This window comes from Notolepis coatsorum (assembly GCF_963971535.1).
Source record: "Notolepis coatsorum genome assembly, chromosome: 12".
Classification (NCBI taxonomy): Eukaryota; Metazoa; Chordata; class Actinopteri; order Aulopiformes; family Paralepididae; genus Notolepis; species Notolepis coatsorum.
The window spans coordinates 19108262-19123291 of record NC_140176.1 but is presented as its reverse complement, the minus strand read 5'-3'; the positions used below and the strand labels follow the sequence as shown (position 1 = coordinate 19123291).

The 15030-nt window shown below is 45.8% G+C and overlaps 1 protein-coding gene across 1 annotated transcript in view; it reads right to left on the bottom strand.

Moving 5' to 3' along the window:
• The window catches only part of LOC311237790 (uncharacterized protein), a 68426-nt gene extending 55821 nt beyond the window's left edge, over positions 1–12605 (bottom strand). Inside the window, exons 1-4 of the mRNA XM_084325768.1 lie at positions 12302–12605; positions 11727–11819; positions 6655–6836; positions 3168–3394 (exon numbers count right to left, since the gene is read on the bottom strand). Of these exons, the coding sequence (XP_084181894.1) occupies positions 3168–3394; positions 6655–6836; positions 11727–11788 (471 nt within the window). The 5' untranslated portion in view covers positions 11789–11819; positions 12302–12605. The remainder of the gene's footprint in view (positions 1–3167; positions 3395–6654; positions 6837–11726; positions 11820–12301) is intronic.
• Positions 12606–15030: the final 2425 nt, after the last annotated feature.

Below are 15030 nucleotides of genomic sequence, written 5' to 3'. Positions count from 1 at the left end.
CAGAAAATACTTTTGAAAGGACCGTACCGTCAGTCTCTCTTGCCTCGATACAAAAATCAAGTCGCTTCTTTTGTTCATAATCTTTGAAAAGGTTGCTGCTGAAAACACCTACGTAAGCCCATGTGGGTCACAACGTCTGACTAAAATGCCCCCTAACATCTAAGGTGCATTATTTTCCTGAAAGGTTTTAGTTTCCCCCCCCCCTGAAAAGCTGCTCTATTGTGCCTTAACAGGGCGTCTAAAAAGGGAAGAAGAGGAATTCTTCCTCAGATACTGTATCATATCACGAAAACCTTTCAGCACAGCCTTTTAGTCAAATGTTTCTTCAGCTTATATGGTGTTTTCAGACACACTAGAAGCCAGCGGGTGAATCATCCGAAAATAAGCACCAGATTTTTCAGTGGCGTCTTGATCTTTGTATCAAAGGTCAGAGTGACTTGGAACCCACACGTCCAAAAGATCTGTATGGTCCAGTTTTACCCGTGCTTTTTTTTTGGACTTTGGATTCTCCGTTTCGGGTTTCTGTGGCTCCCGGGACGGGAGGGGGCGTGGATCACAGAGGGAGGAGGGACGGGAGGGGGCGTGGATCACAGAGGGAGGAGGGACGGGAGGGGGCGTGGATCACAGAGGGAGGAGGGACGGGAGGGGGCGTGGATCACAGAGGGAGGAGGGACGGGAGGGGGCGTGGATCACAGAGGGAGGAGGGACGGGAGGGGGCGTGGATCACAGAGGGAGGAGGGAGGGGAGGGGGCGTGGATCACAGAGGGAGGAGGGACGGGAGGGGGCGTGGATCACAGAGGGAGGAGGGACGGGAGGGGGGCGTGGATCACAGAGGGAGGAGGGAGGGGAGGGGGCGTGGATCACAGATGGAGGAGGGACGGGAGGGGGCGTGGATCACAGAGGGAGGAGGGACGGGAGGGGGGCGTGGATCACAGAGGGAGGAGGGAGGGGAGGGGGCGTGGATCACAGAGAGAGGAGGGACGGGAGGGGGCGTGGATCACAGAGGGAGGAGGGAAGGGAGGGGGCGTGGATCACAGAGGGAGGAGGGACGGGAGGGGGGCGTGGATCACAGAGGGAGGAGGGAGGGGAGGGGGCGTGGATCACAGAGGGAGGAGGGAGGGGAGGGGGCGTGGATCACAGAGGGAGGAGGGAAGGGAGGGGGCGTGGATCACAGAGGGAGGAGGGACGGGAGGGGGGCGTGGATCACAGAGGGAGGAGGGAGGGGAGGGGGCGTGGATCACAGAGGGAGGAGGGACGGGAGGGGGCGTGGATCACAGAGGGAGGAGGGACGGGAGGGGGGCGTGGATCACAGAGGGAGGAGGGACGGGAGGGGGCGTGGATCACAGAGGGAGGAGGGAGGGGAGGGGGCGTGGATCACAGAGGGAGGGAGGGGAGGGGGGTGTGGATCACAGAGGGAGGAGGGACGGGAGGGGGGCGTGGATCACAGAGGGAGGAGGGAGGGGAGGGGGGCGTGGATCACAGAGGGAAGAGGGAGGGGAGGGGGGCGTGGATCACAGAGGGAGGAGGGAGGGGAGGGGGGCGTGGATCACAGAGGGAGGAGGGAGGGGAGGGGGCGTGGATCACAGAGGGAGGAGGGAGGGGAGGGGGTGTGGATCACAGAGGGAAGAGGGACAGGAGGGGGGCGTGGATCACAGAGGGAGGAGGGAGGGGAGGAGACGTGGATCACAGAGGGAGGAGGGAGGGGAGGGGGCGTGGATCACAGAGGGAGGAGGGAGGGGAGGGGGCGTGGATCACAGAGGGATGGGGATCACAGACAACCAACGCCCTGATGTTCTACAACTGTAATTAATCTGATTAAGCATCAAAAGGAAGGCTATAAACTGGTATATGTAACAGATATGTCGCAGAACAAACCACAGACACAACAGGAATGGCTCTGTCGTTGAGATCACTGGTCGTTGACATACCGATACGTACAAAATAGACATTTAAAATAGCTGCGGCCAAATGTTCTCCCTCAGTGAATACAGTCACACGACATTCCTGCTAACACTTCATACCCTGGTTATTAGTCATAATCAGGATAAGCTCTTCATATGCATCTTCATATCCTGGTCACAAATATCCCAGTAGAGCCGACGTGGGCAAAACTGAATATTCCAAATAATTTTGTCCGGCGGATATGACGTCTACAGACACATGTGTTCACTCAAAAAAGACTTGAATATCCTGAATACTATGTGAATGTAAACACACTCACTGTCTACGCCTGCATTGAATCTACAGTAGATGTAAATAGGGGTCAAATAACAGGCTTTCATATGAACAAAATAGTCGGACAAAAGCTAAATATTAGGCAAATAAAGGCAGCAACACTCGCACGCCATATGGATACTGTTTGGATCTGGAGCAACGGTTTCACACTGGATGACAAAATCTCCACTTTTATGTTTATGTTTTATATTTCTTTCAAATCCAATGACGATTTCTTGTTACAGTTGAGCTTAATTCACTTTCAATTGAACATTTTAGAACGATTGAACATCTACAAGAAAGAAAGAAAGAAAGAAAGAAAGAAAGAAAGAAAGAAAGAAAGAAAGAAAGAAAGAAAGAAAGAAAGAAAGAAAGAAAGAAAGAAAGAAAGAAAGAAAGAAAGAAAGAAAGAAAGAAAGAAAGAAAGAAAGAAAGAAAGAAAGAAAGAAAGAAGTTCTGGTATGCAAGCCGGTTGTCATATAAATTAATATGTTCAATTTGAAGAAGTAAACAACATATTAAGTTCAAACCTTTATTTATACAGGTAAAAATCTCATTGAGTCTCATTTACAAGAGCGACTTGATCCACCAAACAAACATAATAAAATACATAAAACAAGTTCCAGACAAATACAAGACAAGGAACACAACTAAAAGTCTAAGAGAGAAATTAAGAGCAAAAACAAGAACCCCAGCATGGATGCCCTTTCAATATTGCGTATAAGAAGTTTAAAATCCCCAATGAGAATTATGTTCAGGAGCCTTAGTTCCTTTTGTAATAATAAAAAATTTATTTAACAGCGACTGCTCTGTCGCTAGTCACTGAACAGCACTCAGTGTCTATTAACATCCTGAATGCTTGAAATTGCAGGTAAGTTGACCGAAGGTCCTGGTACCTGACATAATGGTACCTCTCTTATGAGCCAGACCCCCTGGTCTCAGTCAGAGCTGACCTTTCTGCCCTGTGTGACCCACAGTTCTGACCCAGAGCTGACCTCTATGCCCTGCATGACCCCTGGTGTGACCCACAGCTGACCTCTCTGCCCTCCATGACCCCTGGTGTGAGCCAGAGCTACTCTCTCTGCCCCATGTGACCCCTGGTGTGACCCAGAGCTGACCTCTCTGCCCTGTGTGACCCGCAGGTCTGACCCAGAGCTGACCTCTCTGCCCTCCATGACCCCTGGTGTGAGCCAGAGCTGACCTCTCTGCCCTGCATGACCCCTGGTGTGAGCCAGAGCTGACCTCTCTGCCCTGCATGACCCCTGGTGTGAGCCAGAGCTACTCTCTCTGCCCCGTGTGACCCCTGGTCTGACCCAGAGCTGACCTTTCTGCCCTCCATGACCCCTGGTGTGACCCAGAGCTGACCTCTCTGCCCTGCATGACCGGCAGATCTGACCCGGAGCTGACCTCTCTGCCCTGCATGATGACCCCTGGTCTCAGTCAGAGCTGTTCTCTCTGCCCTGCGTGACCCGCAGGTATGACCCGGAGCTGACCTCTCTGCCCTGCATGATGACCCCTGGTCTCAGTCAGAGCTGTTCTCTCTGCCCTGCGTGACCCGCAGGTCTGACCCGGAGCTGACCTTTCTGCCGTGCGTGATGATCCCAGAGGCATGTTTAACGAGTCTGATTACCACCTGCACTATAGCTGTGCGTGATGGCTAAGCTAATGCCTGCTCTGGCCTAGGTGACTGGGGCGTACGTGAAATCTGCATGAAACCACAGTACACCTCCGACCCAGGTGCCTGGCAGGTGCCGTGCCAAGTGTGGGCGGAGATAAGTGGTGGAGATTAACGACACTGCAACGTTTTGCAAAGAGTCTTTGGAGCTGAGGACTGAGCGAGACAGCGGAGGAAGCCTGAGCGATTTGATGATTGATGATCCCCGGTGATCAGTGGATTCTGATTGAAGTTCATAGGTAGAATCTGTAATGTTGTCAATCGCTGACCTCTAGGCAAGAGATGACAACGCGTGCTTTGTTTATATTTTCTTTTTTCGTTTTTTTATCTGATGTGTGGGTTAGGGGGGAGGGGGGGTTGATTTCAGTGTGGATAGGCGGGGGGGGGGGGGGAGGGGGGGTTGCCAGCGGCAGCAGCAAAAGAAGCTCCCCGGGAATAATTGAGCAGCCAGGAACGGGCAGAGGGAGAGAAAAGAGAGAGAATGAGAGAGAAAGAGAGAGAGAGAGAGAGAGAGAGAGAGAGAGAGAGAGAGAGAGAGAGAGAGAGAGGGGGGGGGGGGTACAGGTTCTCAAAAGACAATTATGTAATAAGTGTGTCTGTGTTTTTTCTCTCCAATATATACATAACTAAGAGGCTGGGAAAGAGGGGCGGAGAGGAGGTTTAACTTGTGATCTAAAACAAAATGCCCGAGGTGCAACATCACAACAGACACCTTCTTTAAATTCAGTCTCGCTGCCAAACCAAAACATCCACACTTGACACACTCAGCCTAGAATGCTTTATACTTGTGTTACAAACCGCCCGGAGGAGAGAGCCAAGAGAGAGAAGAAGATGGTGAAAATATGTTAAAATATGTACAAAGAAATATATATATGGAAATAATCGACATCTATAGAGCGATGGCCTCGAGACAAGACAAAGGGTGTTGCTTTCATATGTACTGTGTGTACATGCCCTGTACGCTGCGCTTTGCTTGATTCATTGGCTGTATACAGTATGTACCGCTACACTTTGCTTGATTCATATCACAGCTGTATACAGTATGTACCGCTACACTTTGCTTGATTCATATCACAGCTGTATACAGTATGTACCGCTACACTTTGCTTGATTCATATCACAGCTGTATACAGTATGTACCGCTACACTTTGCTTGATTCATATCACAGCTGTATACAGTATGTACCGCTACGCTTTGCTTGATTCATATCACAGCTGTATATGTAGCTGACAATGCACGAGTTACCCTTGCTGTACATGTACGCCATGCTTTGTTTGCTTCATATATCACAGCCGGGCAAATGAACATAGACTGAAACAAACGTTTGATCTCCCGGGGGTGGCGACGGTACGTCATGTCATTTTTTTTATTTTACTTACTCAGAAGCATTTTACATGAACCCAAACATAAAATCCGGGCCACTCATTTGTCAAACGCTTCTCCCGAAGTTGTTGAAACCATAGATATATATATATATATCTATATATATGGTTGAAACGGTCCAACTTCTCAAACTTTCAATGGAGAGTCTGTTTGCTGGGGGGGGGGGGGGGGCTGACATCTTGATTAGAACGTAAAATGGCATTCTACTTTTCCCAGGAGATGTAAAAGTTAATTTATTAATTTGCCCAGCTGTGATATGAAGCAAGCAATGCATGTGCAGCAAGGGTAACTATTCATATTCTATTCTATTCTATTCTATTCTATTCTATTCTATTCTATTCTATTCTATTCTATTCTATTCATATTCATATTCTGCATTGTTACTCAGCTGAAAGAGTTGTACCCATCCTGCTGACTTGTCGTACAGAACTTGTAAGTCGCTTTGGATAAAAGCGTTCAGCTAAAATGACAAAACGTAAGTGAAAATGTAAATGGCTAACTCATGTATCGTCAGCTAATATCTCGCACCACTAGACCTCACTACATATCACAGAGTCTTGTTCACAAAGCACTATGGGGGGGAACGTCACAACTTCAGAGTTGATTTCCGGAGTCCCTCCTGACTCAGTGAGCGGGGGGCACAAATGAGCCCAACGACGCCGTCGCCCCCCCCCCTCTGCGGAGAGGGACTGCCCCCCCCCCCCCCCGCTGCGATATATATTTGTGTCATACTCATAACAAGTCCAAGGGGGGGGAAATGCAGAGAGACATAGATACATATAGAGAAATACAGTAGATAGATTGATGACAGGTGACAGAAACCCAGTAGATAGATTGATGACAGATGACAGAAATACAGACACACACACACACAGTCACAGAGGCAAACACACAACACACACACACACAGGCGTGATCGAAAGTGCACACTCCCTCTCTGGCGCTCCTTCTCTTCCCCCTTTCTTTCCCTCTCTCACCACACACACACACACACACACACACACACACACACACACACACACACACACACACACACACACACACACACACACACACACACACACACACACACACACACACACACACACACACACACACACACACACACACACACACACACACACACACACACACACACACACACACACACACACACACACACACACACACACACACACACACACACACACACACACACACACACACACACACACACACACACACACACACACACACACACACACACACACACACACACACACACACACACACACACACACACACACACAGGTGACCGTCTCACACAGGCCAGCACATCTCCCCAAACCCCCACCACCATCACAGACACCGCCACCAACAGCAGCCCTTCTGCTTCCAGTACCTTGAAAGAAGCTCTTAACGCGGAGGTAGGAGACGGCCAGGCGCAGCACGGACAGCTTGTCCAGCTTGGTGATGACCTCTGAGGGGAAGGGCAGCAGGCTGGCCAGGCGGTCCAGCTCGGCATTCAGACGGTCGCGGTGCCGCTTGGACGGGTTGGTCTTCTCAGTCACCGCTGATGACTTCCTGAAAGGCCGGGAGGGACGGAGGGGAGAGGTGTTAGGGTCGGGCTAGGGCTGAGTGTCACGTGTCCCTAAGAATACCATTTGACTATGAATAGGCTGAAATGAGGCACATTTGAATTACATTTTTATATTAATTATAAAATGTACATTATTATACCCACATAAATGCAGGTGTAAAGTGCTTAACATTGACAAGTTCACAGATGGCATCTCTGGCTCAGACCAGTGTTGTATTTGTTATTATGGGTAGTAGTACCTACAGTATATCAAACAACCACCAGGCATTGGGCTATGTGCTTTGTAACACCCATTTATTGGCTTGCATTACAGGCACATTTCCAAAATCACAATAAAGAAACGAGAACCAGTGATGCATTTTCATTTATTATTATTATTATTATTATTATTATTATTATTATTATTATTATTATTATTATTATTATTATTATTATTATTATTATTATTATTATTATTATTATTATTATTATTATTATTATTATTATTATTATTATTATTATTTTTTTTTTTTTTTTTTTTTTTTTTCTTTTTTTTTTTTTTTTTTTTTACTTTGATGTCAAATTCATGTATGTTTTTCTCATTTTGAAATTCGTTCTGACAGCCCTATAGTGTTGGTGGTGGTGATAAGTTAGATTTTCAGTTTTGAAATGGCCCATATACTGACATTATACTGACCTTATAAAGACCTCTTAAACTGTAGGTGCAAACAGACAAAACAGGTTGAAAAAATATTCTAAATGGATATAGGGTGGGCTGTGTAGACTATCAGATAGGCTGCATAGAGTATAGGGTAGGTATAGTATAGGGTAGGCTGTGTATATTATAGGACAGGCTATGTATAGTATAGGGTAGGCTGTGTATAGTATAAGGTAGACAGACTATGTATAGTATAGGGTAGGCTGTGTATATTATAGGACAGGCTATGTATAGTATAGGGTAGGCTGTGTATAGTATAAGGTACAAGATACAAGATACAAGATACTTTAATGCCACACAACAATGGTTGGTGGTAATTGTTTTCGGTACAGATTGTTAAGCACTGGTTACATCAAACATGAAACAGACATCAAACATCAAAAACGTCAAAAACGCCCCCCTCCCACCTCCCAATCCCACAATAAATACAGACTATGTATAGTATAAGGCAGGCTGTGTATAGTATGGGGCAGGCTGTGTATAGTATAAGGTAGGCTGTGTATAGTATAAGATATGCTGTGTATAGTATGGGGTAGGCTGTGTATAGTATGGGGTAGGCTGTGTATAGTATAAGGTAGGCTGTGTATAGTATAAGGTATGCTATGTATAGTATGGGGCAGGCTGTGTATAGTATGGGGCAGGCTGTGTATAGTATGGGGCAGGCTGTGTATAGTATGGGGCAGGCTGTGTATAGTATGGGGCAGGCTGGCTGTGTATAGTATAGGGCAGGCTGTGTATAGTATGGGGCAGGCTGTGTATAGTATGGGGCAGGCTGTGTATAGTATGGGGCAGGCTGTGTATAGTATAGGGCAGGCTGTGTATAGTATGGGGCAGGCTGTGTATAGTATGGGGCAGGCTGTGTATAGTATGGGGCAGGCAGGCTGTGTATAGAGTATGGGGCAGGCTGTGTATAGAGTATGCAGTGACCAGTGTGGTGTGTGGTCACTGCATGTGATCTAGTGGAAGGGAGCTTGAAGCTGATTGAGCCCAAATGACACAGCCTGACCCACATCAGAGAGCATCCACACAGTCAGCGACACAGTGGCTGGCGGTCTCAGTCCAACACTTAGGAGTCAAACCCAAAAGAAATTTAAAGTGCACTGATCTCTCTCTCTCTCTCTCTCTCTCTCTCTCTCTCTCTCTCTCTCTCTCTCTCTCTCTCTCTCTCTCTCTCTCTCTCTCTCAGGCGCCCTCAGACTAAGCTCGCCTGTCTCCCGGTGCTCACAGGACGCTCCTTATAGAGAAAAAAGGCGCCCGAGGAGGAACGCACACTAACGTGGGGAGAGGTGCTGCTGAGCTGACCACCACGGTCTTCCTTCCCACAAATAGCACCTAAATCGATGATCGCCTCTACTTGACACTGAGGTATATAGATGCGTTCCCCCGACTCCCACACACCGACCCGGGCAGACCGAGGGCCGACAGGGAGGGTATAGGCTGTCCTCCACAATGGAGCCTTGCTGCCTACAAGCTGTCAAACTCTCTTTTTTTTTTATTTTTTTTTACACCACGCCATCGGGTGAGGTGGAAGTCACCGCTGTGACGGTTAATATCACAAAGGTCCAATACCGCGATAATCTGCTGGCGTTCCTTTCATCGTTGTTACCATTTGTAGCTTTCGAAAAAGGAGGATGTCTCTATACTCCTCAGTGAAGTAAACTTTTATATTAACTGATGGTGGGTGTTCTGTGTGTTCAAGGATCCTATCTATAACATCAGAATGGTTGACGGCGATGGCAAACCCCCAGTGAAGGCTTTGTGAAGGCTGTGGAGGGTCAACTTTTTCAGTGGCAGAGAGAGGGGATTACAAAAAAGGTTCCTAAATGTTTACTGTCCATGCAGCTATTCAGAACGGGGTACGACCGTTTCCCATGCAGCTGAACTAAACACGGTCCACATATGTTCTCTGTCCGTCATGAAGGGGTCTGATTTCTGTGCCTGCCTTTGAGAGTGCGTGTCCATTTGTCTTGGAAGAGGCAGACAGACGGACAAGCCTTCGCACGCAAACTAACCCACTAACCCTGTTGTCTCTGCCTTGACCAGCAATTCCATTTCATAATTCGCAGCTAAAGTCGACGTATATATCGGAAACCAAAGTGTGGACCTAAATTTGGGTGTCTGCATGGTGTTTTCAAACGCATGTGTCATCCACTTTTCAGATTCAGATTCAGATTCAGAGTTCTATTATTGCCACATGGAAGCAATACAATCATACAGTTTTCATACAAAATCATAATTACAGTTATACCATGGGCAAAAGGGGTGGTATATTATACCATGGTATATACCCCATGGGATACTCTTTATCCATGAGTATAATTGAAGTTTGCTTCACAGAAAAACACAGCAAAAATCTTCTATTTAGGGTGTATGTGTGAAACAACAATATCTATAGACTAGAAGACGGTATCAAAATGTTCATAATGATGTCAAATAGACAATGTCCTCCATTAGTTGGTATAGGCCCGTTATATCATTGGTGTTCATTCTTGATTATTTAGAGAACAGGAACAAGTGAACCAAGTAACGTCTAATAATAATAATATACATTTAAAAGCCTTGTCCAATGACTTCACATAATTGCCAACAGGCATTGTCGACGTGATAAAGGTTCGCCTTTGATCATCAGGCGTTGACACCACCACCACACCACGACACATGAAGCTCAACCGCAACACTTTTTCAAAGCAGTAAACAAGACGAAAGTCTTTCTCTGGTCTGCATCCCCTTAACAATTGTGTGTATTGAGCTGTACTGTATTGTACCCATTCTGCAATCTGTTAATAAAGTTTTCAATCAATCAATCAATCAATCAAACGACAGCAACAGGACAAGGGGTGACAATATTGTCACAAGGAAAGATGAAATTACCTACCTGGGGTCCATCCTAGAGGCTAATCTCTCCTGTGACAAAATGGCATCCAATGTAATAAAAAAAGTCAACCAACGAACTCGATTCTTGTACCGGATCTCCTCTCTGGTAAACAAGAACACCCTGAAGACTCTGGCAGGAGCACTCATTCAGGGGTACTACGACTATGCTTGCACCTCATGGTACCAAAGCACCTCAAAGGCGCTAAAAACAAAATTACAAACATCTCAAAACAAACTGGTCAGACTACTGCTTGACCTTACTCCTAGAACCCACCTCACCCCTGCCCACTTCGACAACCTAGGATGGCTTAGAGTAGACGACAGAGTACAACAACTTGCAATGGGCCTGGTCTACAAGATACACTACACGACCAAGGTACCCATGTACATGTCAAAATACTTCCCAAAGGTCAGTGAATACCACGATCACAACACCAGAGGGAGCTCCACAAATCATGTCAAACCCAGATTCGGCTCAAATAAGGGACTAAACACGTTTCGCAATTATGCCACATCAATGTGGAACGCCCTACCCAAAGCTGTAAAGGAATGTGGATCACTACCCACTTTCAAAACCTCTCTCAAGGGACACCTACGGGAGACTGCAATTCAACACTGGCCCCTGTAAATATCCTAACCCAATCATTCCAACCCCCTCCAATGTACAGTCATTTACCTAGTATGGTTTTGTCAATAGTTCAATGTACAATTGTGTTTGTTTGTACAGTGTCTCCTCCCCCCCCCCCTCAATGTACAGTGTTACTTGTTTATACAGTGTGCCCCCCGCCCCCCCCCCCCCCCAACCACCTCCAATGTAAATTACCCAGTATGGTTGTCAATATCCCAATGTACCCAACCCCCCCCCCACCCAACCTCCAATGTACAGTTTCTACGTCAAATGTATATACTCCCTTTTCTTGACTCCTTCTGTATCACAAACAGTACTGTATTTGCAAATCTGGTATGTCATAAATGTATAGATGTAGCAGTACTGACTATCTGTATGTCATGTATGTCATATATGTCTATATGAATTGAAAATGGGGGACCCTGATGGAAACAAGACAAACGTCTTTCTCAGGTCTGCATCCCCTTAACAATTGTATGTATTGAGCCGTACTGTATTGTACCCATTCTGCAATCTGTTAAATAAAGTTTTCATTCATTCATTCATTCAGGTCTGAAACAGTTTAAAAACTGGAACTAGCGTCAACCAAAATGCGTGTTCAGGGGGAGGGGGTTGGGGGGGGGGGGGGGGTCAGACATTGTTTGAACATGAATATTATAAAGTGATCTTCTTAACTGTTTCTGGACGGGCTTCCTCCTCTTCCTGCCCGCGTACATGCAGTCTCCTGGAGGGATCATGCTCTTGCGCTCCGTGTAGGTAACAGGTGCGCTGTGACACAAAACAAACTTTTTTTTCCCAGGGATGATGAGAGCACAGAACAGTATCTAGAGAGTGGCCATACACAGGAGAGTTATAAATTATGATGTTTGTTGTCGAGGATAATGAAAACATGTGCACTTGGATGATTGCATTTGTAAAAAGAAAAAAGTGTAAACTTCACACACGTCTTGTTTTTTGCTAAATGAAATAATCCACAGGAAAGTATATACGGGATATTCAAATGCGTATCTTCTGAGATATAATAAGGCATGCAATCCAAAAAAAAATAGAGATTCGTTGCTTTGCACCTTGCTTATTATTATGCATCAACATTTGGGATGGTGCAAGTCGTGCAAGAAAGACGAGCAAAAGTCATGCTGCATGAAAACCGATCAAATAAATCGTGTCATTAAAAATAGACTGTAATAACATAAAGAGTTTAGGTCAATGATCGGTATATCTACTAGCTATATATAAATACAGGCACTTACCAAGACGCTGTGTTGGTATCAGTTAATTCCAGTATAGTGACTGTTGTTATGTCATTCAGTTGAGAAATTGGGGGAATAATATCCTAGACAGCCTCCAACTCACTGACTCAAGTGATGGAATGGAAACAATGATTATTCCACGGAATATAAAAATAAAAGCGATATAATAATAATAATAAGTCCTGCGCGCTTCGATCGCTGTGTGACGGACGAGCTGATGTTTTCATCAGCAGCGCGTAATGCTCGGGGCAGATGTGGCCGGCGATGCTTTATACCCAATTGAGTCGCCTTCACTTCCTCGCGTTTCAGGTGGCGCGGATTCCTCTGAATGACATGCCGAGCTCTTCGCACGCAACTCTCTCGGCCTCGCAAACATGCAGCACGCCGCCAGCCAGCCAGCAGCGCACACACCCGCCGAGGAGCCACAGAGAGGGAGGGAGGCGCGCATCATGCATGGGCTCGCCTCTCTCGCACGCACACTCACATCCTCCGCGGTTATAACTAGAGCCCAACCCAATACAGCTCCAACTCCTCCAGCCCGAGACTCCGGCGCGCCCCCACACGCACGCACACACGCACGCACACACACACACACACACACACACACACACACACACACACACACACACACACACACACAGAGAGACAGACACACTCACACACACGCACACACTCACGCACACGCACACACACACACACACACACACACACACACACACACACACACACACACACACACACACACACAAGGGGAGGGATCTCTCTCTCACGCAAGGGGCAGCGGCAGCAGCAGAACAGAACAGAACAGATCTCTTCTCTCTCACTGGGAGTCTCTGCGCTCTGCGAGCCTGACGCGCGGCGCGTCGTCCCAAATGGATCGGATATTTGGAGCGAGCGGTTCGTTTATTTAGAAGAGAACATATTCTGCCACCGCGCGAATACTACTTGGACATCTAATCGTCGTGGACTGGATTTTTTTTTTTTTTTTTTTTTTTTTTTTTTTTTATAATAATGATTAATTAATTGGATATCCACCCAGGTCAACTTGGTGCGTTTTTTTTATATTAGGGGTATGCTTGTTTCCATAATAAGGGTAATTGTAGGGGGTAATTATGATGAATTGAAAATGGGGGACCCTGATGTAAACAAGACGAAAGTCTTTCTCTGCTCTGCATCCCCTTAACAATTGTATGTATTGAGCTGTACTGTATTATTTGTACCCATTCTGCAATCTGTTAATAAAGTTTTCAATGTATGTCAATCAAGGTATTGGCGGAGGTCTTGTATTCGTCGATTAGCCATCTATTACATTTCAACGTGACGTTATGCGCTGTTTATTAACATAATTCTAAAGCCTTTCGCGCTGAACAGAATTACAACGAATCCAATATGTGACGGACAGTATTCGTATTGCCTTTTTGCCCAGATGGGGATTTAAAATTCGATACATTTATGTAAAGTAAAATTTGCTGGCCTTTTCATGCACATAGGTTAAGCTTTTGTGATAATCTATGCATGGCCTTACAGTAACCGCTGTTAAACAGATGTGATTTCCTCCATGTAGGCTTAGATGACCGTTCCTTAAGGCTTACATAACCATATGCGCTGGTTGCAATGCTGGAGCTGGCGACTGGAAATGCTGTAATTAACAGACTACTAGCCTGGCTGCATATGTGTTTAGTTTTATATAGTCCTATCTATGTGCCGTTTATTTGTTTATTTTATTCATAATTATGATTATGATTTTGTTTGTATGTTTACTTATTTAGATTGTTATGCATAAGACCCTTATTGGAATTAAAATTGTTTTCTTTTCAATTGCATTTCCTTGTGTTTTGTCATTGTCAGTCAAACGACCTGCCAGCACTGCAGTTGGAATGATCTAACAGTGTGTTGTGTTGTGCACGCGCTTGTATGCGTGATTGGGCCTCCTGTCGACTCTACTGCCCTCTAGTGTACAAGGCCATGAACTTACATGATCTTCCAGTTCAACTTCAAACCACCATTGCACCACCTAGTTAGTACCTGTAGCTCAAGATGTTATATCACCTCTCGTGCAGAGCCGCACATTTAAAACAAAACACACCACCAGTAAGTGATCTCGCCCCTGTTCACAGAGAAGGGTTTGTAGAGGTTGAGTTTGGAGTCAAATTCAACACCGTCAAGACTGAAAGGCCCCTAATGGAAAAAAAATGATGTTGATGAGACATTTTATGAGCCCATCTCCTGGTAAAACCAGAAAAGAAGAGTAAGTAAGTATTGGTGTATCTGTGTCACTGCAAACATAATTCATACAAACGTTCCACAATGTTTTCCAGACCTTAAAGGGATAGTTTACTTTAGAACTTCTCAAAAAGTATCTAAAGTCATCTACAAGTAAGTAAGCTATACAGTAACGACCACTGCTGTCGCTGTCACCTGCTGTCAACACCACCATTCCAGGTGTCAAGTTTCTCATTCACTTCCATTCATTTGAGGACCAAGTCTAAATATAATACTTCTGAATGGTATTCTGTGTTAATATATTTTTCTGAGTCAAGGGTACTTGTTTTTTTTCCCGATAATGTTGCTGTTTTCAAATTATTAGTATAGGAACTATTTCTCACTTGAGGTGTAGTTTATTTGACCAACTGTCTCTCACAGAATGTTTAGAATCGTTCTTCCAGCAAGGCAGCACATAACCTTGGTAACCCCCATACATTCCATTCAGGGCAAAGATATACACAGCG